Source organism: Toxotes jaculatrix, chromosome 15 (genome assembly GCF_017976425.1).
Source record: "Toxotes jaculatrix isolate fToxJac2 chromosome 15, fToxJac2.pri, whole genome shotgun sequence".
In the NCBI taxonomy this organism is placed as follows: Eukaryota; Metazoa; Chordata; class Actinopteri; family Toxotidae; genus Toxotes; species Toxotes jaculatrix.
The window spans coordinates 3,194,584-3,218,677 of NC_054408.1; the positions used below are offsets into that span (position 1 = coordinate 3,194,584).

Here is a 24,094-nt window from a genome sequence, read left to right on the forward strand (position 1 = left end):
TACATCTGTCCTACATTACCTCTGCAGGATACTTCTATCATACTTACCCACACACACTTAATGTAACTGAAAACAGAGCAAAACATTTATTTTTTTTTCACAGTGACGACAGGAACAAGTGCATTTAGAAAGATGTCATCTCAGTTCTACGATTCAGTATTTTTGACATATGAATGATGTGTAATTATCGTAAGACCACAAAGTTAAGTAGAAATCAATAAACATGACATCACTTTTTTTTTTAATCATGTCTTATGAGCAACTCAGTTTCCAAGTAACACAGATTGTAAAATAACCTGAATTTTGATTCTGTAGTCACCGTCGTCAGTCTGTCGCTGTTTTACAGAATCTCCCATGATACAGTTCAACACTGGCAGCTTTCCAGCACAACCACAGTCTTCCATCAATGACCACTGAGCAGCTTCACTTGGATATAAATTGCTCCGTAAAGAGCACATTATTTGAGCTCATAGAGGAACTCAACATGTTTCTGCTTTCACTTTTCTTTCCTGTATTTTTCCTCTAGCCTGGGACAGAGACCAGTAACTTCTGGGCCACGATCCTGCTCTGCCACCTCCTAATGTTGTTTTACTTGATCTTGTTTTCGTCAGTCTTGAAAGGATGGTCTCTCATAAATATCTGTAAAAGATGAAATGAGAGAATTCATAAGAACAGAGGAAATTCTGATACAGAGTTTAACTTTACTCCACACAGTGTGACTAAAACCTCATTTTAACCAATGTTTAGTTAGCTTTTCTGAATTTTACAAAAGTTCTCTGGCTTTCCAAAAATAACTGGCTGCTCAAGTTTTGTGGCAAAGGTAAAAGCACTAACGCACACAAGCTAATGCTACTGACTGTCACATCAAGGCTGAAACTCAAAGCCATCTTCACATCATATCAGAGGAACCAGACAAAGTGGGGGGATAAAGGTGTGTTGGAACCGCATGAAATCAGTTTTTGGCAGAATTGTCTCTTAGTTATATTAACAGACTTCAGATAGGAAATAATAACCACCACTGGAAGAAACTTTGTCAAAGCTGCACATCCCACTTCAAGCAGCAGTTCCTCCAAGATGGCTGCTTGTATTCAGGGTAGATCTGGTATGATGTAAACTCGGCGTAACGACACGCTGACAGAGGTCAAGAATGATAATGCACGCTTGGTTTGTGAGGTTCTTCAGCCTAACATGTCAGTTAAATGTTGTATTTGAGAATACAACATCACAGCAAGGTACATTTAGTAGATGCTCATAAGCTTTTGGTTATATGGCATGATCCTCATCATCATATGGAGTTTGTCCAGTTCTTATGGTTTAACTGAACGTGAATCAGAAATCATTAAGGTGCACAAAAAAGGAAATTTAAACATTTACAATTCAATGGCAACAGTGCAAACTCTGTTTGTTGATGAAGATGAGGTAATATGATCGAAAGCTTCATATGAACTGCTAAACGGACATTGTGGTGAGGCTGTTTCCTCAACCTCAGTTCTCAAAAGTCAGATGAACTTTGAGCCTCAACTTTTAAAGTTTAGCTTAGTTTATGCAGAAATGATCAAATGCAACAGAAATGAAAAATAATCCTGGGAAACAGGACAAGTCAATGTTGGGACACATGGTCTGATACAGGTGACATGTCAGGCTAGAAGAGCTTTTCTAAGCAACATCCAGGCACCTAGACAGGTGGCTCGATATAATCAAACTAAACTAAATTAATCTGTCTCTTTTGACATCGCTTTTATTCCCAAAACACACGAACCACTTAATTGTCGAGATTCAGTTTTGAAATGAATGTCAGGTGAGGAATCAGACTTAACTGTGTCTCACATGCTCACTGCAAAAAAACTAATTTTATTTGAAGCTCACTTTAGTGAAAAGTGAAGAGATTTTTGTCTCCACTCATCGTTAACGCGATGCTCTGATGATGGAGAACTACCCCTACATGCCAACAGATTATTCTTCAACCAGAGATGGGTGGGAACGGTGCATCGTTGGAATGAAAATCACACAATGTAATGGCACCTTGACAGCATACCGTATAATAAAAGATTCATTGCATTGTTGGGGGTCTGTGCAGCCCATTGTAAGTATTATATTATATAACTATTTACTGCATAACTTTTTTTTTTTTTTACCACCTCCCCCTCATATCATCCTTTTAGAGAAACTACAGAAGAACCACAACAGGCAGCACTAAGACCCCGTGGCTTAAAGTGAAGATGCAAGCTCAGACAGGCAACCACCAGCAGCTTAGGTTGGGTCTCCTACCTGAGTTGTGCTGGATAAGAAGTGCCGGTGGCATGGCGGTTTCAGAGGAGGAACTGCAGCATGACGACGCTGGCTGATTGATGAAAGAGGTACGTTCGGGAGAAAGTGTGGAGGGTTGGTGTCGGACTTCGTAGAACATTGAGGATGAGATGAACGGGTGTTGGGTGTGATGGGATGTTCAGACGAGGTTTTCGAAGATTTGCTTGGCTGTTTGGTAGGGTGACAGGATTTTGGTCGAGGTACAGTAACTGACAGATTTTGAAGTCGGAGTGCAAGATTAAGGATGAGATGGCTATAGCAGAAGGTTTTCAGGCAACCATCCAGAGCATAGGGATGGTAGATTTTAGAGAAGGTGGTTGCAGTTTAATTTTGGAAGGGCTGAAGGTTTTAGAGAAGACCTTTGATGATTTCGCAGCAGGTATCTTAGCAGGCATGGGGAACATTGTTAATTTTGCTTGTTGCTTCAGAAGAAAATTTTAGGTTTTGTAAGGATGCTGGTAAGAGTGTGCTGTTCCAAATGAGGTTTCTGATGAGGTGTTTGGTTTATAATGAAGAAGCAGAGGATTTTAGAAGAGATGGTTAGTTGCTCAGAAGGTTTCAGAGGAGATTTCAGAGGAGGTTGATCGTGGAGGAGCAGGAGGTTTCAGATGAGACTCTTTGATAAGGATGATTAGAAGTATAAAAGGGACAGCTGGAAGGGTCAGAAGATTCAGAGAGGCAGGAAACCAGAAGAGTTGGAACTTTGAAACCAGGAAATTTCACAGGAAGAAAGGAAATACTCTCATTGTCTTCAGGAGGATGAAAAGCTGAATGAGGAAGAGTTTGGCGGGTGGGAAACATTAGCGTTCACAGGAGAAGGAAGGAGCATAAATCGCCAGAAGCAGCAGGAGGCTTTCGAGGATTCGAAGACAGACGGGCGGGTTGACAGATAACCAGTGGACTGAGAGAAAGAGCAAGGGGTGGATGGAAGGGTTGGAGTTAGGAGTACAGTGCATCAATACCTGCAGGGCTGAGGACCAGAGCTTGTAGGATGTCAGATAAAGAAACAATTCCTCTCACCACATCGTCACTGTCCACCAACACCAAACGATGCACCTGACAAAAACACACACACAAAAAAAACAAAAACAAAAAACACACAGGATTTACCACAGAGCAATCATCATTATGCTTCTGCTGCTGAAATAACACCATGTATAGAATTTAAAGTGGATCTTTGCTGCGTTAAATCAGTGGAGAGAGTATCAAAAGAGTCTTTGGTACATTTAGACACTGAGACTATGCTAGCTTTTGCCTAGCCTACATTAAAAGAAAATATGATTTTAATGCATGTGTATTACCTCAGCCTTTGCAATGCGGTCAATGATGGTCTCCAGTGTTTCGTAAGGATAACACTTGAGGACTCCTTCCACCCAGCAGGCTCTGGCGGCGACAGCCTCCTGCATTGTCATGTTCAGGTTGTTGTAGTTTTTCTGGGCCGCGAGGTTCTGAATGATGGAAACAAAAGAAGAAACTAACATTATTTTTTCATCAGCAGCTGGTTTCAGTTGAACATTTTAACTGACAGGGAATCACAAGATTTACATTCACATTTATTATTTTCTCAGTTAACAAAGCTGCAGTGATGAAAGGTGCATGAAATTAACTTACAATGACATCGAACCTGGAGTACAGCGCCACCACTTTACCTAGAGAGGGGAGACACACAGAGACATGCAGATAGATATACATATAAATATCATCTTACGTACCGTAAAATAATGTACATAAAAGACAAACCAACCTTTAGAACAACTGTGGAAAATGGATACAACCATCCACTTATTAAATTGTGATTCTAATAGATAAAACAAACAAAGTTATCACTAAATATCAGCATGCTGCAGAACTACCTTGCTCATTGACCACAGGCAGCGCTGACACTCTTCTCTCTACAAAAACGGTCAGAGCATCATACACAGTGGCTGATTCCTGGACTGTCGCAATCTGTTTAAAGGTACCAATCCCCACCTCACTGATCCGCTTTTGAAGAAACCTGGGTTTAGGAATCATGGATCCCTGGGAAAGAAGAAATTATATGATGAAAATTGTATAATGAAGATCCTTTTTTTCTAGAAAACCGATGGAGCCCGTGTCACAAATGGGATTAAGAAATAAAACTGATTGTGTTGTAAAATAAGCAGCTCTGGCTTTGGAAAAACATCTTCAGTAATATATGCTTACAAAGATGTGGAGGAACTTCAGGATGCGTTTGTGAGTGAGGATGTGGAGGACATTCCCTGATGCTGGGTCGATGACCGGTAGCCGGTGGATCTTATTCTTCAACAGGGAGTAGATGGCATCAAACAGACTGAGGAGATGAAAACACTTGTAAATAGGATTTTACCAATAACAGTCACACCTAAGGATTGTAACATGGTACAACAAGACAAATTATCGGTTACCCTCAGTCTGCCTAGACTCTGTTCAGTTATGGCTGACAGACGGCAGGAAAGCTGCCAGTTTAGACTGAGCTTATGCATCTTTTGGAGCGGCCTAGTCAGTTATTCCAGTTAGGGATGAATGAATGCTGTGGAATCATCCAGAGGGCTGTTCACACCAGACATCCAGAGAAGATTATAGCTCAAGCACATTGTGTTTGTTTGTACTTGTGACTCAGATGAAGATCAGATCACAGTTTATGTATAATATTTGCTGCTGTTCCTCTTAGATACCAGAGACATGTATGTTCTATATTAAAGTTGCTGCTGCTGTGGAACTTTAAATAGTATATTGCAAATTAGATAATACAATAAACTACTGCATTATTTCAGGGAGGTATCTTCACCTGGAGTCAGGAGTGATGCTGATCAGCCTGTTAATGGACTGCAGATAGATCTCTGCAGAGAGAGAGAGAGAGAGAGAGAGAGAGAGAGAGAGAGAGAGAGAGAGAGAGAGAGAGAGAGAGAGAGAGAGAGAGAGAGAGAGAGAGAGAGACACACACACAAGTTATTACCAACATAAAGCAAATGATGATTTTAAAGAAATGCAAACCTTGTATTTTTAAATGAACACTTTGGGCAGTATATAAGCAAACAGCTCTGTTCTACAGACCTCTCCATGTCTCTATCTTGTGTTCTTCCAGCTCATAGATCTGAACCTGCTGACAACACAAATATTTTAGAGCCAATGGTGGCCCTGAGCCCGAGCAGGCATCATCATCATCATCATCATCATCATCATCATCATCATCATCATCATCACAGTCAGTCTAATCTGAGACATTTAGCAAATAGTGTGTGATTTTTACTCTTAGGTCACAGTGTGATTCAGAAGAACAGCTCACCAGAGGAGACTTGTAGTAACGGTGGAGGATGTTGATGAAGTCTGTGATGGTCAGCATACCTGCACGCACACAGACAGACAGACGGACAGACAGACAGACAGGCACAATGCAAACATCAAACATGGACTGATTTACTGTAGTTTTGAGATACTGCTGCCCACCAGTGTGTGTGTGTGTGTGTGTGTGTGAGAACCGTTTTAACCTCACTGGGCTTTTAGTGTGACTTTGGGTCACAAGTCTAAGTCTAGCACACATGCACTTGATATGCACATTTATGGCTGTCGCTGTTTTAATTACAAGCAGGAAATTAACACCTCGTCCAAGTGTGTTGATGATCTGCTCTGCGTGTGAGTGGGGGTGACGGTGTTTGTAATGCAACACAAGTGTCATGTGGTTGACCTGCTTCACTCTGAATGTTAGCGCACAAACTGGGCCGGCATCATATGAAACCACCTATCCACAGTGAAGAAACCTGAACCCTTGGACCTGAGCTTCCCGACATAGGTCACACACTAATAACATTTAGAGCTTGTCTGTACTTTTTCAGTAACATCCGAATTATGTTCAGTATCAAATCAGTAATTAATGCTTTGTGCTTTATTTTACTTCTATGTTTTATTTTGGCAAACCCGTCCTGCTGTTTATGATGACATTAAATCCAGTTTTATTTAAGGCTGGTTTATTTTGTTGAATGAAAAAATAAACATACAGGCTCAGATTATATTTAAACATACAGCTTTTCATGGTTTCCAGCACTGTGTTGTACTGTATCACAGAAGAAAGAGAGTTGGTTTGATAGAAACAATAAACTGTACATACAATGGTGCAACAGAGGCTGAGACGTAAACAGGCATATTATGGCTCACCCACAAAACACTGAAGCTTGCTGTCCCACAGTGGCGCTGCCCTCACACCATTAGCCACCAGAGCAAAGAAAGCTTTCTTCACCTGACAAAAAAAACAAACACACAAAGCTTTTCAATCATTACAACTCATAGTCATACAAAAAAAAACCCAAAAAAAACAACAACAACAGTCCCATACCTGTAGCGTTGTGTCAAAGATGACCAGTTTGGAGCTGGTTGGGATGGCATCGTAGCAGCAGTGGCTCTTCATGAAGTTCATGTATATGAACGTGTCAGGGTCTGTGTCCACAGGGGGCACAAGAGCATGTGTTGCGTATGTACAGCCACCTATAAATAAACAAGTAGAAAACATGATTTATAGTCCACCAATAACAACAGATAAAATCATCAAACAGACAATCTCCTCTTCTTTACCTCTGCTCTTCATTGAGAGAACATCTTCGTCCTCATCCTCGTCCTGGTCCATCTCAAATAACGGGACCTGTAGCAGGAAGTAAATCAGCAGTTTACTGAAGGCCCTGAGTTGCATGTCATGGCAGCAGGCACAGAACCTGCAGATGGACGGGTCCAAGATGTTGGTCTTTACATTCCTTAGGTTAAACTTGACCTCAGAGCACTGAGGGTAAACAACTTAACAGACGTGACGCAGTTATGCCAGGTATGAACATTTTGTGTGGATCACAACTTTCCTAACATGAAATTAAGTCATCCAAGCTACATACAACATGCTATGTTCAAGGGACAAAAGGAAATGTCCAAACAGTGAAGCCAGGTTCAAGCTCTGTCCCTGCTGAGCAAATCTTCTGCTGAGCAAGCTACAGAATAAAAACTGGCTTCAGAGATTACAGGATAGCACCTAATAAATACCTCCATGAACACGGGCTGCCTGAAAACAGAACTATACCAAGAAAACAGTTTTAAACTTGGTGTTTGGCAGCAAACAACTATTGTCAAGATAAATGTTCAAAGCTGCTCAAGAAAAAAGAAAATCAGGGTAAAATGTGAAATGAGAAAATGGATCGAACACAGAATGAACACAATGTTTAAACAGTAACAAAATCAAAATCAAGGTGTCAGAGACTTGGATGATGTCTCACAGCTTAACAGCTACAAAATTAGTATGAGTGCAGCCACACACACACTTTGCACAATAACACTCGTGAGTTATTTCTCTCCTGTTCTCTTGCCCTATATATATAAGTAATCTGATCTTATATATTTATATATAAGTGTATATATAATGTCATACGGGGATAATGGCCAGACCTGAGTCATAAAACAACACTTCTTCCATACCTCATTTTAATTTCACCCATGTAGTCAAGTTTGCTGACTTGGTGCTTTAGTTATTATTTACTTTTATTTATGACCTTATTTAGTAACAACAAACATCTTTCTAATATCTCCAAACAGAGAGAAAGTAAAGTGTTAGTAACACCCCCCAACTGCCTGAGCCAGTCTGACCTTTCACCTCCCAAACAACAAGTTGTTGCTCAACTTTTCAGCATTTTGTTAACATTCTCCGTCGTGTCTGAGCCCAGTGCAGATGTGATTTTGCTGTGCTTACAGTTCAAACTATCTCTGGAGTTTATCCATGTAAACATGCATACAGCTTACGAATGTGCTTCACTTTAAAAGGTAAATATTAATAAAGTATGCAAAAAAAAAAAACTTGCTAAAGGTGATAAGGGTGTCGAGACTAACAATGTAAACGTGGACCTGGTGTTTTTTTCTTTACAGCTTCTCAGTTACAAAGTCACGTCCAAACACACACCAGCACGCACACATTTCAGTTTCCAACACACACTGACGCCCGGCACAAGCAGACAGACCTGACAGAGTTGAGGGTGAGTCAGCAGAGTGCCTTACCTCCAGAAGAGGCTCCATGGCTGGGGAAGAGAAGCAGGACGTCTGCCTCCGTGGAACCAGGTTGACCGGGGAAAACCTGGGCATCAAAACAAAAGACTACAACCCTCCGATACACTGTCCACCTGAGACATTTGTGAAGATCTGCTACCATGTCAGATAAAGAAGTTGTGAAAAAGTCCAGGCATAGTGAAGACCGACAGAGGAGGAGACGGAGGGAAGAAAGGAAGAATTGGACACAAAGGACAAGGGAGACAAGGGAATCGGTGCACCACCACTCAGCTCAGAACAGCTGGGTCTGAATGTCTGGGAAAGACTGAGGTCTAAATCTGGACTAAGGGGTGAGAGGCCTGTGGTATTCACAAAGAGAGAGGGAGAGGAGGGAGAGTGGGAGGGGGAAACATGCACAGCGTGAGCTGGGAGGGGGCTGGAAACAGACAGAGACCCTATATGTCTGTGAAGATTTTCAATCATCCAGGTCATGGTTAACCAAGAAGAGCTGAATCATGGGAAACTTGACTTTGTTGTAGATACTTGAAGACGTTTCACCTTTCATCAAAGAGGCTTCTTCAGTTCTGATTGACTGGTGGCAGCAACTGATGGTTCGGAATGTACACAACCAGCAGACACAAAAGAAATATGATCCTTCATCAAGTCCTGTTTTTGGACACCTGATGGATGTAAAGCCAATATTCACTCTCCTTTAAGCTCGGTTAAACAAACTCATGAGGGAAATATTTGTCTCTTCAGCTGCTAAAGGCTCCATTATGTTCACCAACTAGTTGCTAACTGGGGCAGATTGTGCACAGAGGCAGAGTTTGCTGCAGAAAAATGAACAGTGAGAGAGAACCAACACGTAAAAACCAAAACAGTGAGCTGAAAGATGCTAAAATGCTCTGTGGAGCTGAGGAGAAATGCAAAGCTGGGCGATAAATTCATCACAACTTTCCCATTACACACAGTCATTTGATCCATTATTAACAAAAAGGGAAAAAAATAGACCAGTGCAGCTTTAAGGGTTTGTCAGGGCTACTGTGGGAGACGTTCAAGTTTCATTGGCTCATTACATGTCAGGCTATTTATAGACACACTGAACTCTTCTTCTTTTCACAGAGTGCTGAGTTTACATGCAGCCTTAAAATTCACTGAAACGCTCATCAGACATGAAAACATGTAAAAAAAAAAAAAAAAGACCAACAATCATTTAAAGATCAGGTGTAAACTCAGTTACACTGTTACTGTACTCATTGCTCCAACAGAACATCCTCTCTCAGGTCATGGTCGTGTGGACATAAACATTAACTATGCAAATTGTTGAAATAACACACTGAGCACAGCAAATCCTCTTGCTGATGCTGAGACCTGCTGGCTAAACTTTGTGCAGGAGATGTTCGTTAAATAAAACTCCCGCCAGAATTTAGAACGTTCTCTGAATCCAGTTCATGTTTTAATCGGTAAAAATTATTCTCAGTTCTAGGTTATTACACAGTGTGTTACTAATAATAAATGGAGTTATCCAAATGTCACTGCTGGTTAGAGAGGAGAGCTCAGATATTAATAGTTTACAAGTATTTACAGAGTCCTGACACACATTCAGAATACCACTGCCTGGTTTCTGTGTTTTCTCTGCAGCAGTGAAGTCCAGTCTATGCCAAAGAACATGTTTAAACACAAGTTAAACACACAAGAAACACCAATGTTTACAAAATGCTATAAAAGTGAAAATAATTGTTTAAAATCACCCAGATCCATCATGAGACTTGCACCTCAAATAACTTTTATTTTGAAATAGTCATCCTGAGCAACTCATACAGCCCTTTCACATAGAAATTTTACAATGGCCAAGTTAGAAAAAATTTTATTTCCACTTGTAACATTTCAAATATGTTTAAAAACATCTTCGAATGCAGTTTTGTTATTTAACATTATAAATTATAAACTCTGTAAAGCAGCCAGCGAGCGTGGCGGCGGCGTGGCTATGGCATAAAGTGGAATCTGCTAAATGTGTCAGAGCAGGTTGTCAGTTCCGTCAAATGAAAACATTAACACTCCAGTATGAATGACCTGAAAGTTTACACGCTCATTCATTTAATAAGTGAGTTCACACCTCGAGGGCCTACGAACGCCCTCCAAGTGTTGTTATTTAACAGCAGCTTAATGGACAATAAGATACGTTAACGACCACTTTGGGGTTTTTTACGTGTTTTAGCTCATTTAACCTATGTTTTAGATAACTACAGAAAAATTCAAGTTTTTTTATGTAATATATTTATTATGCCAAATCATGAATATGCAAAAACAGCCTGTTGGTAATGACTTCTAAATGGTGGATGTGTGACGTTAATAGGCTAATACTGTGTGAGGCCCAGTTCAGACAGAGAAACGCAGGACGCACAGAGGATGTTGAAAGTTTTGCAAGAGGTAAGTAGATTATTCAGGAATGAAATAAGTAGTTGCAGCTCTGCTTAAAACAGAATTTAAAAGCATTTCTCCTCAGCGATGCTTCTCTGTGTGAATGGGCCCTCAGTGTGTATCTGGTCACTCAGATCACAAACGTCCAGATGAGACAGGTGGTCTCTGTACACCAGGAAAAAGCCTTCAGACGCCACCTTGTGCTTCCACATCACATCCTATTTTTGCTTAAATGCAATGAGGATTTTTTAATTAGCATTTCATTACATGTATATTCTCATTTCTCCTTCTACTCCATGTATAATAATGAAGAGTTAATAAAAGTTTCTTTGTTGTTATAAATGTCTGCTACATATTGACACTGCACAGCAGTTTGCAGTCTGTTAGCAAATTGCATAATAAAACTCGTCTGTAAACAGGCCAGCCTCCACACGTCTGACAGCAGGAATGACTGAAAATTTGACCTTTCAAATAATTTCCATGGCAACACTGTGACTTGGGAGAGTTTCAAACATTCACACATAGTGGAAACTTCAAGAAGAAGCTCTACAGCCAGCGCTGCCTGCCTGTCAGCTTGAGTGAAGCCAAGCATTTTTATCTTCAAGTATTTTACCTTTACATTTTTGAAAGTGTCCTCACAGTAGATTTATGTTTTTCAAAGAAGACCCTTTTTTCCTGAGGATACAATAAGAGCTCTTAAACTGGTTCCACTCAAACAGCAAACCCTGACCTGTTTGTGTTAATGAAGAACCTGTCAGGTTCTGGCGGGTTAAACTCCAATATGAACTAAACTCACTTTTTTTTTGACTGCTAATGGTTTAGTGAAGCAAAACCAGTGAAAGTAAAAGTGCTGACACTTAATGCGTTTGAAATAAGCTGCAGGAATCTCAGCACACCACAGAACATCTGGTGAGCTCAGTCTTTCCCTGCAGGGTTCCCCGTCCCTCCCTTTATTTGTCTACTGAGAGCCCTTTTCTCTTGTCTTCTCTGTTTTCTCACACACACACACACACACACACACGCACACACACACACACACACACACACACACACACACACACACACACACACACACTAAAGTCCATAAGGCTAAGAATGTGACACTTGTGCGATCAGTTGCTTGATGGTCACCAAACCATCAGAGGACTCACAGTGTTGTGTCATTATTTATCACCTCAACTTTGGACCACTGTGTTGTGCTGTCAGGTAACACTGGCCGTGCAGTTGTCTTTGTGCTAGTGTGTGTGCGTACAACACACAAATCCACAGCCTGTGCCAACATTGCTTTGCAGTGTAAGTTGTGAGGAAGCCCAGCATTTCTTATTCACAGTTTACGTTTAATACCAAAGGCCAACGTGGATCAACATGTGAGGGCTGAGGGAGCCTGAAGATTTTGTTCTTAGCAGGCGTTCAGACTGAAAATGGCACGAGTTTAAAAAACACATGGTTCTGTGAATGTGGCGGCATGAAGCTACCACACAGGTGAGAAGTACCGTCTAGTTTTAATAACACATCCACGAGTTTTAAGACTTATCTGAAGCCAAACACTGCACAGCAGATTCTAATACTGTGAACCAACTCTGAAAAGGCATCTCAACTACAGACATTTCATCCTCCGCCACACCACTCGCTAAGTAAACACCGGAATAACCGAGTTCTTGTTATAACATATCAATGAGGCATGCAGCTAGCTCATATTTGATTGGCTAATGCAGTACCTTGCCAGATGACGTCGCGTTGAGGCAAAGAGGAGCCAGGTTCAACGTTTTTTGCTGGATGACTGGTTTCTACATCCTGTCAATGAAGTGGTCTCGCTGCAACGAACGCCAAATCTGCTTCTACTGTTGTCAAAACGCTTTCATGCTGCGTGAACACACCCTTCACAAGCATGTTCACATGCTAATGTCTGAAAAAAAAAAAAAAAAATCTGAATGTCACACCTGTCACGTCTGCTTCAGCTGTCAAACTTGCATCGTTGTATGGTCATGCTGATGACTGATATGCACTGCATTACCATATAATAAGGCAGATTTGACAAATGATGCAGGTGAAGCTCACTGTGACAGATCAGCATATGTATCTCCGGCATGGTTCACGTCTCTGGAGGACGATTTTCATACCGCAAAGAAATTAACTGAAGCCCCCGACTGCTCAACATTCAGCCGCCTACACGTACCAACCACCTACAAATCACATTAGTGTGTAATAGCCACTGTAGTGTTTAATTTTCATAGCCAACTACAGTTCTGTTAAACCAAGACTCACACCATTCTACAGTGTTTGTTAAGACTGAGCCTCAAACGTCAGTTTTAAAGATGTTTCTCGAGCCAGTAAACATGAATATAAGATGGGGCGGGGGGGTGGGGGGGCTAGAAGATGGGGCTAAATTTGACCCTGAGCTTTGTGTCTGTTCTGGAAACTGAGCATCATGTTGGCAAACCAGATCATCAGAGCGGGGCAAACTGTTGGGGCAGCAGGCTCTGGGTGAGGCTGGGCTGAGGACTTGCACAGGCACTGCTGGTGACACTAGATCCAGGACTTGGCGAAACGGGCAGACTGGAGACCGAAGCGACCTCCCCGTCTGAACCGTTGTCACTGTCGTCATCATGGGACCGGTGATGATGGCTGACCACCACCCTGGAGACCAAGACGGGAGAGGACAGCAGGGACACAACTAACTCAGTAACTTAAACTGTGTTAAGCTTTAATACATAACCTTAGCGAGCATTTCTGTAATAAACATTTCACATTCATGGATGATCCCAAAGAGAATTCATACACTTAAAAGACATGCATTATGCATTTCACTAAATATTACATAAATATTATAATGTTAAGTTCTTTACTGCATTAGTACTTGTACTGGCTAATATCTGTTTAATATTTTGTTCTCTGTATCTTTTAGGGGTAAAAAAATCTGTATTGTATCAGTGAATTCCCGACACCTTTTATTTATATGTCACACGTGTGTGTGTGTGTGTGTGTGTGTACCTGGATCTGAATGGGCTGACTAGGTCTTGTCTGTGGGGTTCAAACCTGGAGATGTAGCTACACTTGGACCACTAATGATACAGAGACAACCACAAACAGAGTGATTCCACATTTCAAATCAAACCACATTTTCTGATTATAAAAAAAAAATCACTTTCATCATTTATTCAGGAAACTTAATTTAATCTTTCCACAGGTTCTTACTATATGAGCAGGGTCACTGGTTCCCAGGTGGACTCCTTTCTGACAGAGAGTCCTCAGCAGACTGTTACCTGCACATACGAGAGCATTTCACACACAGAGACTGACCTCATGAGTTAAGATGCAAATGTTAAAGGGTAAAATATAAAAAAAATTTAAAAAAAACAAAACACAATGGTCTGTGGAAGACAGTGTGATGTGGTTGAAAGCAAAGATTATTCTGTTCTTGTTCACTTTTGCTGCAATTCTGCAAGTTCATTATGATTTACCCTGAAATCTCACAAACCACTTCACTTATTAACAGTTAGTGTAACATGGCTGGAACATAGATGGATCAACAATCTCACAAAGAACAGCAAACCTTTAATAAATTAACCACACTGAGGTATATAATTATTATAATTATATTCTAATTATTGTGTGACAGCAGTGCATTTATGAAACACACGTACCCTTCGCCCTGTTGTTCCAGTATTTCTGTTCCCACTGATCCAGCAGGATGGTGAGGTATCTGGGACACTCAAAGAAGCGAAGGTAGCGAGATGATGACTGCGATGGGAAAACCCGCTCAAACTCTCCCCGACGGTTCATCTCGTCTTCACTCTCTGCTAGAACGCGAACGTCTTCCGGAGTCAAGACATCCAACACTGAGGAGAGGAAGTCCTGACACAGACAGAAGGAAATACAAAAAGTTGGGTTTTTTTTACTCCTTACCAACAATACGATGTACGGTGGTAGTTTATAAAAATGGGCCACGAAAAACACAATTAACACCATTTTCTGTGGCTTTTACTGAGAATTTACATCCTGTGTATTTTTGCAATAAATTGAAATAATGTGTAAAACCTTTGACAGGGAAACTGCTTTTGTTGCGGATTAACTGAATAAACGTTCAGACTTTTGGGACTGAATTAAATGCACTTGTCTTTAAACATTATTCACCTGTGATTTAGCAGATTCTGCCTTAACATAAATTCACTTTCTTTGATCCACATTGTTTGTATTTGTTTACCTGGTCTGCGTAGCGCTGTGCGAGGTAAAATGCCCGTTTAACCTTCTCGTCAGCGGACAGATCTGGTTTGGTCCTCTCCCTGTTCCCTCCACACAAACTGCATATACACACACACACACACAAATAAGATTGCACAGTTATCCTTGTTAAGACATTGCATTGCCTCCCAGTCACTGTAGATCACCTAAACCCTGACTTTAACCGTAACCAATTCATGCCTCGCTCTACCCTTAACCTAACATCAATTTACTCCTTACCCCTAACCTTAACCAGGACCTCAGAAATTAGGTTTTGCCTCGTTGAGACCAGGCATTGGGCCCCATGAGGACTATTGGTCCCCACAAGGTCAGCATTTATACTGGAAAAGGTCCCAATGAGGTAACAAAATTGCGTATGTAGTAGGTGTGATCCCCGCCTCAGCCTCTGAGGTGTAGGACCTCCTCCCTACCTGCTGGTGGAGCTAGAGGCGCTGCTGCAGGGAGCGACCACATCTTCTCTTTGAGGAATACGAAAGCCAGCCAGGTTCAGCAGATCTCTGATCATCTGACCTTTGATGGAAACATCCAGCGCTGTGTTGGAATGGAGGCTGGACCAGAAACACAGCAGTTACAAGATGTAATCAGAAAACCTACAGACGTTTTTGTGTGTACATCTGTGTGTTACCTGGGTGATATGTTAACTTCCAGGATCCAGGGTTTGAGGTTCTCGTCCAGCATGATGTCAAAGCCAAACAGCTCGTGGCAGCTGTACGGTGTCCGAACATGCATCTTCAGCAGGCTGTTAACGTACGGCTCTGACCTGATAACAACACAACGCAGACAGAACTGTTAATTTCACAATCATTATTATTCTGAAATGTCTCTGGTCTTGCACCACTTATTCAAAATTCTCCCTTAAAAACATTTTGAGCTCTGAAAAGAATGTGACCGTCTCCTGCATCCAGTGAATGAATGAGTGACTGAAACGTACGCAATGATGGTTTTGATGACAATGTCTTTAATCTTCTCCCATATCAGAGTGGTGTTGACTCCCTTAGAGCCGAGATACTGCCACAACGCCTTCAAAGCCCTGAAAACACACACAAAAACAAATTTTTGTTGGAGTTGCTGAACACATGCAGCATACACACACACAGTTAGTCACAAAGATGTGGTGCAGATTTGAGTTTCACTTTTATAAACATCTGATGAGAGGAGAACCTGTTTTGTAAGCAGAATTAGAGTTGCTGATTTACTTAAACGTAAGTGCTGGCTTAGCTGCTTTCAGTCAGATCGTGCCCTAAATCCTTCCCCGCTTTCACTTCTTCCAATAGCCCCGTCCCTCCCTCCATGTTTCTTCGATTCAAACATAAACACTCCCTTCCTTTTCTTTCTGTTACCATTTGTGTCCCTGGCAGGCCTTGTCATCACTGTTAGTCTGGTATTCAGAGTTCTTCTTGTTGACACTGTAGTTGGTCAGGTGCATGAACTTGTTACTCAGGGTCTTCATAGAAGATGAGTACCTACGAGGGGGAAAAAAAACAGAGGTGTTACCTAAATTTGGATCATTTACATTCCATCTTAATCTGTCTGGAATATTCACTTGTTATTGATGGTGGTTGTGGCGAAAACTGACTTGCAGCTGGCGAATCGAACCAGTCCGTCAGTGAAGATGTAAATTCTGAGCGGGTCGTAGGATGTCACATAGACGTAGATCCTCAGGTCAAACTTGTTGCCGCTGATGAGGTAGGGCTTGTGAAGGTACCTGCAAAACACAACCACAATAATAATGATTAATCCCAGTGAGTAGTGTGGTGTCAGGTACTGGAAAACGGTCTCTGGGCTTCTAGGTTCCAAACCAGTAGGGGAGTACTTACTTCTGGACCAGCAATGGTCTCTTTCGGGGCATCTGGCTCCATTTGTGGATGACCTGGATACCTATTCCTCTGGCTGATGCAGGCTATTAGAGATGAAGAGGAGACCCAAAACAAAACCAAAGTTACCAAACAACTATCCTGTTCATCATTTAAACCAACCAAAAAGCCGTCATCATTAAAAAGACTAACTATCCAGCATCCAAAACCCAAAAAGATCAAATTATTAAAAAGTAAAAGGCATAAATCAGCCCTCCTCTCAGGGCTGTAATTCAACGCTTCAAAAACACAACTTCACAATCACTGTGTTTTTTCCCAGTGTTTTGACACTGATTTGCCTTCACAGATTTATTATAGTTACTATAGTTAATTATTATAGTGAATGATCTACTTGCAGAACATACAGGTTTGATGATCCACTTCTGCCTGGAGCCACCGTCCTCCCAGGCCTTGCGGAGCAGCTTGATGTCCTGAGGAAGGATGAAAGTCCGAGGGAAAAAGCTGAACTCTTGTTTCCCAAAGCGAGCCTGCATCTTGGACAGGTTCCTCCACAGCCGGTCCTTCCTGCCAATCTGAAACGTTCCTGGGAAGTGGTTCAACTAAGTAAAAAAAAAACAGGAAAAAAATTAAATAAATATAACTCAGAAGATCTGAAAGAACATTTGATAACACAACGACACGACACATGTAGCTTATCTACAGTTTCTCACCTTCTGGTGCTCTCCAAGGGCCTTGAAGCCAGGAGACTTCATGTGGTGTCCCCAGCACCCCAGCCAGTCATGGCTTCCTACATGAACAACAGAGTGACCAACAGATTTTGATCATACAGGACAATCACCAGTTTTCTCTGACGTGTTCATTTACAGGTCACGCGTGTTAGCTACAAAACATTACCTACCAAAGACATGTTTTGTTCAAAATCATTTACATACGTTTGGCAGTAAATATCTAATTAAAGTGACGTCCTGCATGAAATCAGACATGGTGTGAGAGACAGTGAATAATAATTATTTCTCTGATTCATCATGAATCACAGCTAAATTCGCAATACATGTGATGAACGGTTGTTGTTGAAAACAGTTCTATATTAGGTTTTATGGAATCATCTGTATTGTAAGACACTCGAGCAGAGCCACCACTAATACACCCACAGTGACTTACTCTTGGTGACTTTGAAGTGTGACCTAGCGATGATGTGTTTGACCACGTTAGGAGTGACGGTGCTCATCTTCCATTTTAACAGTCGTCTTTGTTCTGCAGGCAGCAGCTCCACTGCAGAGCACACAACACAAAAGTTGAAGCATCATATTACCACATTTTCCTACAAATAATAATCCCACACTGCAGGCAAATACTGAAACAGTTTGGTGCACTTAAACACCTACTGGATAAATGTAATGGTATTACTAAGGTCCAACTATTCGGTAAACTAATAAACACTTTATTAAACCAACTTAAATAAACTATGACAACACACACAAACTGAACTTTTGTTTTTAGCCAGAAAGGGAAAAGAGGAATCAGCAGAGAACAGTCAAAACCCAGCAGCGTGTATTTCGTGGCCACTTGACAGGTTTTTGAGGACTTTGCCTTTTTGATCACAAAGATCTTAAAACTGGTGACATACATTTTTGAGCCTTGGTTACTTGGTTACTACGCTTGGTTACTGTTACAGCTACTGTATTAAAAAGATTAGATTATTAAAAAGATTAAAAAGATTTTTTTAAATAAGAGACATGCACCCTGACCTTTTTCACTGGCAGTGCTGAAGTAGAGTGTCGGGGGGATGAGGGGGAATAAACTGGGAACCAGTGCTGGTCGCTCTTCTCGATCATCTTCTGCCCCCAATAACATCGGCTCCTCAATTCTGAGAGAAAGACAGAAACAGTGCGAAACAGAGAGAAAGGAGTGAACAACAGAGTAATGACTGGCAGCCCCCCGATTCTCCCGTCTGTACCAACGTCACTAAAAATCTACTAGTATCAATAACAGATTCTGTTTACATATCTATTAAAGTGCCCGTGTGTTGACTTCTCCTGATTCTCTGTAAACATCAGGTATCACAGGGCCTCCATTTTCACTGCTTTCGCTTACATACTGAAGCACATCTACAGAAAGCCATTTCAATAACACACAAACTTACTCCACAACAACTGTTTCAGTTTTTGTGGTAAAGACTCTCCAGTTCCTCTCCTTCAAGCACAGCAGCTCCTCTTCGCTTGTTACTATTAAACAAGCAAATTGAAGTCTCACAACAAGATTAAAAAGTAATGCAGCTCAGCTTGAGCTACGTTTCCTGACTCCTAAATAACAGATGCTGACATCCTGTCTCCAGTTTGTAACACAAGTCGTACGTGGTAGTTGCCTACAAACAGGCAGCTGCAATTAAATCTATCACTGGGCGAAACCTGAGCTCTTTTTTTTTTAAAGCACACTACGTGATCCCATCATCATCTAAAAATGAAATAAAACACACTCACATGACAGTCATATAGGAAATAAGAAGAGATGAACAAATAGGGGATGATATTTTCCTCTTCCAGATCTTTTCTCTTGAATAAAATCCTTCCACCACCGACAGGTATACAACAACATTACAGCTAGACGAGGCCAACTTACCCCTATACAAAACATACAGGAGCTATAGCTGTCAGGAAGGGGTGGGGGTGGGTGGACGTATGTAAATGAATACATAAACAAATCAGCAGGTTGGGGTAAAACAAACAAAAAAAAAAAAAAACAAGGAAAAAAAGCAACAATGGTGACCCCTATCCAGTCTGTTTTAGCAGAGAATCAGCTCCGAGTCTTTGGTGGGGAGTTCTACCGTTGAGGCCATCACAGTGGAGAACAATATGACACACAATGCAGCAGACCTTTCCACCACGCTCTGCTGCTTTCAGCCACTTTAAACAATGCAGGGAGAGAGAATGAAAGAGAGACAGAGAGAGTCCACAGGATCTGATGGACGTGTATTTTATGCTACTTCTGGAGACCAATTAGAAATCAGGCTTCGATGTTTGTCAGTCCAAGGAAAGGACAGTGACATTTTGAACTGTGGTGTAAGCAAGTTTAAAAAAAAACTCTTAAGGGTCATAAATGGGCTCAACACCTACTGGTCTGTTAAATGAAGAAAAAATGTTTTTAAGTACACTGCATGAGGAGCACACAGCAAAAAAAGTATCAATGAAATTTATCTGGCCATCAGTGATTTAGGGAGCTATAGCGAAACAAGAGGAGGGCTGGAAAGACACCTGTAGAAATACTTCACAAATTCATGTTAAAGCAGGATATTTGTATGATTTATAGCTGCCGACAGTGACTTACAATCAAAAAGGTTCTGTCATTGGTTTGCCCATTAGAACAGAGATAGAACACAAAAACCCTGATACATTTTACATCCGTCAGTCTTTCTGAGCTTGTAGGTATCTGTGTGTGTGTGGTTACACAGTGTGTCTCACCCAGAAAGGAGAGCGATGGATGCTGTGGATGAAGCACCATTGATGGATGAACAGTCTGAATCTGAAGAAGAAAAAAAAATAAAAAGAACAGTTCGCTCCTTTAAGAGTTCAGTTCTTCAACATTACCAGCTGATTGAGGCAGCTTATGTTGTAAGTCTGAGTGTTTGTGTTTATTCTTGACACCTTACCGTCGTCACTGCAGGCGTTTTCCAGCTCATCAGGCAGCTCTTCCTCACCTCCATCCACCTGCATGACACACTCAGGCCTGGAAACAATTAATAAAAGCAATAATCAGAATTAGGATGTGACGGGGACAATAAGCAGAACCGAATCCACTGACTAAGAAGCAATCAGTCGTTTCTCACCCAGATAGCTGAGTCTCTCCGGCCAGAAACTCCTCTGTTGGTGAGGGTGAGGAGGAAGAAGGGGATGGAGATGACATGGGGACAGGCTGTCCCTGCTTGGTTAGGTGGATAGCAGAGATCTGAGTGGTCACAGAACCCAGCGAGTTCCCACAGGAGGCCACATCTACAGGAGTACGAACAGGCATAGGTATAGTTTAACTACATATACACACATACACAGTCTGTAACCATTTCTGGTTTCATGCTAGCTACCTCTTTCTTCTTTGCTTTTAAACAAGGACAATGACCAGAAACATTACTGTTCTCTCATTATGGGTTTCCTTCCACAGCTGAAGTGCATATTATAGTAAACCAATAATGCTGATTACCTGGGGTGACATCCTGCAGTGTGGGCTGCTGCTGATCCTGAGTGGCACTGACACTGGCACTGAGCACAGTTGGCATGGGGTTATTCGGAGGGGGACAGACCTCTGGAGGACAGGTTCTTCTGCATGTGGACAGGGTGCTTCCCAGAGAATACTGACTTTCTGGGGCTTGCTTGTTCACATCTAATGATGCTAGTGTTTGGGCCTTGCTCTTTGCAGTTGCTGCCAAAACCACTGGAGGACCACCTCTTACCTGCAGCTGATTATTTAAATCAGTTGTTATTGCGCAACTGTTTTGCCTCTGACCGCATTTTGTTGCTTGTTTAGCTGAATGGCACCTCCTTGTGGCTGTTGTTTGTCTCACTGTGCTTCTTATTTCTACTTTTGTGCTATCAAAGCTGGAGGCATCCTTTCCCAATGCTGCCCCCCAGTGCTCACAAAGAGTAAGGTACAGGGGAGGCACTGATGGCAAAGAAGAACAGTCTGCAGCCTCAGTCTAGGAAGACAAAACAAGGAAAGGTCAGATGTGCAATGGACTTTCACAAAACTCACCTAATGTAAATGATTATGTAAACTGCATAAGCAGTAATTGCAGGGACTGGTACTGCCATACAAAATAGACAGCACAGTCTTAGAGGGACATTCAAGCAATGAAAGCATCAAGATCAGAGTTCATCAATGAGGGTTACTGTAAGTGTAACAAAGAAAAATCCTAAATGTGACCTACAGACTGAAATGCTGTCGTCATGTGAGCTTAATGGAGAAAAATAACATTTTCATACATTATATACCACAAAACCAGAGTAAAATCTGACAATAACAAAGAATTCTGATACTGTCATGTAACAATAACGAAGACTATAACAACTGAATAACACATTCATCAGTACTGGATTTTATACACAGATGCAGGTGTCGAATACAGGACAGCAGAAGCTCTTATGATCACTCTCTGCTATGATAAGCACTGTGTGTATTTAATGTTACGAGTTAAAAACCTCACCTTCACCTTCACTTGCTGCTTGGGGATGGAGGTGTCCGCGAGGCTGTTGTCAGTCTGCTTCAGTCCTCTTGCCAGTACCTGATTTGGGATTTGAATTCCATTAAGTCTATGTGGCCGGGTTGGAGACCCATCTGGCACAGAGGTGATTTGGCTCTGGGTGTTGGTTTTATATCCATCCCCATTCTCCCATACAGAAGCCCGAGAGGGAGCCACTGTTGTCTGCTTCAAGGGGGAAGCAGAGGAGGCAACATTAGAGGGGAGAGGTTTGTTTTGGTCCTTTCGCTTGGACAGATTAAGGGAAGTCCGATTAAAAGGCACCTTAGCAGCCACAACTGTCTTGGCGTGTGTACTAACAGATGATGTAGTGTTGGGACTATCTGCATTAGAGCATGTCTGTAGCCTCCCCCCACCCCAGGGGGAGGACTGGTTGGTGGGCATGGGCCCAACAAAGCTGTGGTTATTTCTGAAGGGCTGAGTTTAGGGGCAAGGGTCTTGGGTGGAGACTTGGCAGGATAGGAATTTAACAGTCGAGACAGTAACAAATGAGCCTGAGGTGGAAGAAGATTCTCTTTCCTAAAAGACCCGTCCTGGTGGCTCCACACTTAGTAAGCAGTTCTTCAGTAGGAATGACTTCTGAAATGTCAGCTCCAGCTGAACAGAACTGTAAATTTTCTGTTGGTCGCTGCAGATGGACTAGAAGTTCTTGACAAATCCTGACCAACAGCACTCATAACTGCCACCACGGATGCAGTGACAGCAGTACCACAACTGGTCCTACCACCTGTGCAGCAGGACAGCGTTAGCTCTTGGTAGAGATGCAGGGTTACAAGCCTTCCTGTGAGGCTCAAGCAGGCAGGCACAAAAGGTTTTTTTTTTTCCTGAGGCAAAGTGTTTCCCACTAACAGCCACACTCAGAGTTTGAAGCCGAGGCTGGGCCAAGGAGTCTTGATGTTATTCGCTGACACGGACTGAGCCAGAAGTTCTTTCTTCTTAACTACTTTGGGGATGAAATGTGAGTCTCAGGTTGCATATCACTGCATACTTGGCTCACATCGCGGTTACTGGCCTTGGAGGAGAGAGCAGAGTCCACTGAGTAATCACATCAGCCTCTGTTGATTCCCAGGAGGCAATAAACTGGCAGCTCTCACTGCTGAAACTACAGAAGAAGAGAATCAAAGTCAGTCTGAGAGGACCCGGTGTTTTTCATAACAAATTATCAGAAGAGTAAGAAAAACATGTCTAAGCCCGTTTTCAACACGAGCTACTCAGTTAAACTACACTGAAAACGCTTCTGGCTAGACTGGATTACTAAAACTAGATTTTATATGTATAGTCAGGTATTGCCAGCAGTTTGCCATTTTTCTTTGACTGCGTGTTTTGCTTTTCGCAGCTGTAAATGCCTCAGGACGGACCGGAGCTAGTTTCACGTGTGTGCGCTTCCCCGGACACGCCGCCTCACCATTAGCTAAACGCCGCCAAACTAACTAACAACCGATGTCTGTTGAAAGCCTCTAAAATAATAAGCTCGGTTCAGAAAAGACAGATTTTGAGGCCAACGGATTCTCGAAAACAGTGCACCCCACCCTTACGATTACAATTAGTTAGCAGTTACCTTAAGCTAGCATGTGTCCGTTTCTGTTTACCACCTCACGGTCCAGATAGCGTTAGCTTAGCAACAACAACCAACACAACACCAACTGCCGCCGGGTGTTTCAAATACGGCCCGGCAGGCCGGGAGTGTCAACAATGAAACACAGCCTTGCTATCCGCTTATAAAAATATATATTCATACCCACGTTTTATCCTGTAACGTGCCAAACATGTTGTTTCGTTGGTTTGCGGAGCAGCTACTCAGTAGAGTTTCTCACATCGCAGCAGCTAACTGAAAGCCCGAGTGACGCATCATGGCCGAAGATCGTCTATCGAACTTCCGCATTTCCGCTCTTCCGCTTCCGCTCTCTTCAGGGTGCGCCTCTGCGCCAGAGCTCCCCCCACTGGTTAACAGCAGTCACTGCACCAACATTCAACAGTTGAATATTCAATATTTATTTTGAGGCAGTTGTACTTGAGTATTTCCACTTTATGCTACTTTATACTTCCAGTCCACTAT

At 42.0% G+C, this 24,094-nt stretch overlaps 2 protein-coding genes across 7 annotated transcripts; both read right to left on the reverse strand.

Moving 5' to 3' along the window:
- Nucleotides 1-220: 220 nt before the first annotated feature.
- On the reverse strand, nucleotides 221-8,683 carry prkag3b (protein kinase, AMP-activated, gamma 3b non-catalytic subunit). Of its 2 annotated transcripts, XM_041057248.1 has the most exons (14): nucleotides 8,329-8,683; nucleotides 6,874-6,940; nucleotides 6,638-6,786; nucleotides 6,460-6,541; nucleotides 5,594-5,652; nucleotides 5,362-5,407; nucleotides 5,096-5,147; nucleotides 4,492-4,618; nucleotides 4,161-4,326; nucleotides 3,919-3,956; nucleotides 3,609-3,755; nucleotides 3,270-3,363; nucleotides 2,269-2,406; nucleotides 221-639 (listed from the first exon to the last, which is right to left on the reverse strand). In XM_041057248.1, exons 1-14 carry the CDS (start codon nucleotides 8,410-8,412, stop codon nucleotides 608-610), a joined length of 1,281 nt encoding a protein of 426 aa, XP_040913182.1. In that variant the 5' UTR covers nucleotides 8,413-8,683; the 3' UTR covers nucleotides 221-607. The 2 variants fall into 2 exon arrangements, with proteins under 2 accessions (XP_040913182.1, XP_040913183.1); XM_041057249.1 differs by lacking the exon at nucleotides 2,269-2,406 and having other exon boundaries at nucleotides 8,329-8,681.
- ttll4 (tubulin tyrosine ligase-like family, member 4) lies at nucleotides 5,577-23,881 on the reverse strand. Of its 5 annotated transcripts, XR_005895376.1 has the most exons (22): nucleotides 23,597-23,871; nucleotides 21,985-23,140; nucleotides 20,985-21,477; nucleotides 20,617-20,779; nucleotides 20,440-20,516; nucleotides 20,252-20,312; nucleotides 18,542-18,660; nucleotides 17,955-18,065; nucleotides 17,504-17,580; nucleotides 17,198-17,392; nucleotides 16,797-16,879; nucleotides 16,556-16,684; nucleotides 16,320-16,442; nucleotides 15,911-16,009; nucleotides 15,605-15,739; nucleotides 15,390-15,527; nucleotides 14,942-15,038; nucleotides 14,382-14,592; nucleotides 13,933-14,000; nucleotides 13,729-13,799; nucleotides 12,894-13,374; nucleotides 5,577-5,588 (listed from the first exon to the last, which is right to left on the reverse strand). XR_005895376.1 is itself a non-coding variant. In XM_041057239.1 (21 exons), the coding sequence occupies exons 2-21, from the start codon at nucleotides 22,420-22,422 to the stop codon at nucleotides 13,185-13,187; spliced, it is 3,078 nt and encodes a 1,025-aa protein (XP_040913173.1). In that variant the 5' UTR covers nucleotides 22,423-23,140; nucleotides 23,597-23,881; the 3' UTR covers nucleotides 9,560-13,184. The 5 variants fall into 5 exon arrangements, 4 of the variants coding, with proteins under 4 accessions (XP_040913173.1, XP_040913174.1, XP_040913175.1 ...); XM_041057239.1 differs by lacking the exon at nucleotides 5,577-5,588 and having other exon boundaries at nucleotides 9,560-13,374; nucleotides 23,597-23,881; XM_041057240.1 differs by lacking the exon at nucleotides 5,577-5,588 and having other exon boundaries at nucleotides 9,560-13,374; nucleotides 23,781-23,879.
- Nucleotides 23,882-24,094: the final 213 nt, after the last annotated feature.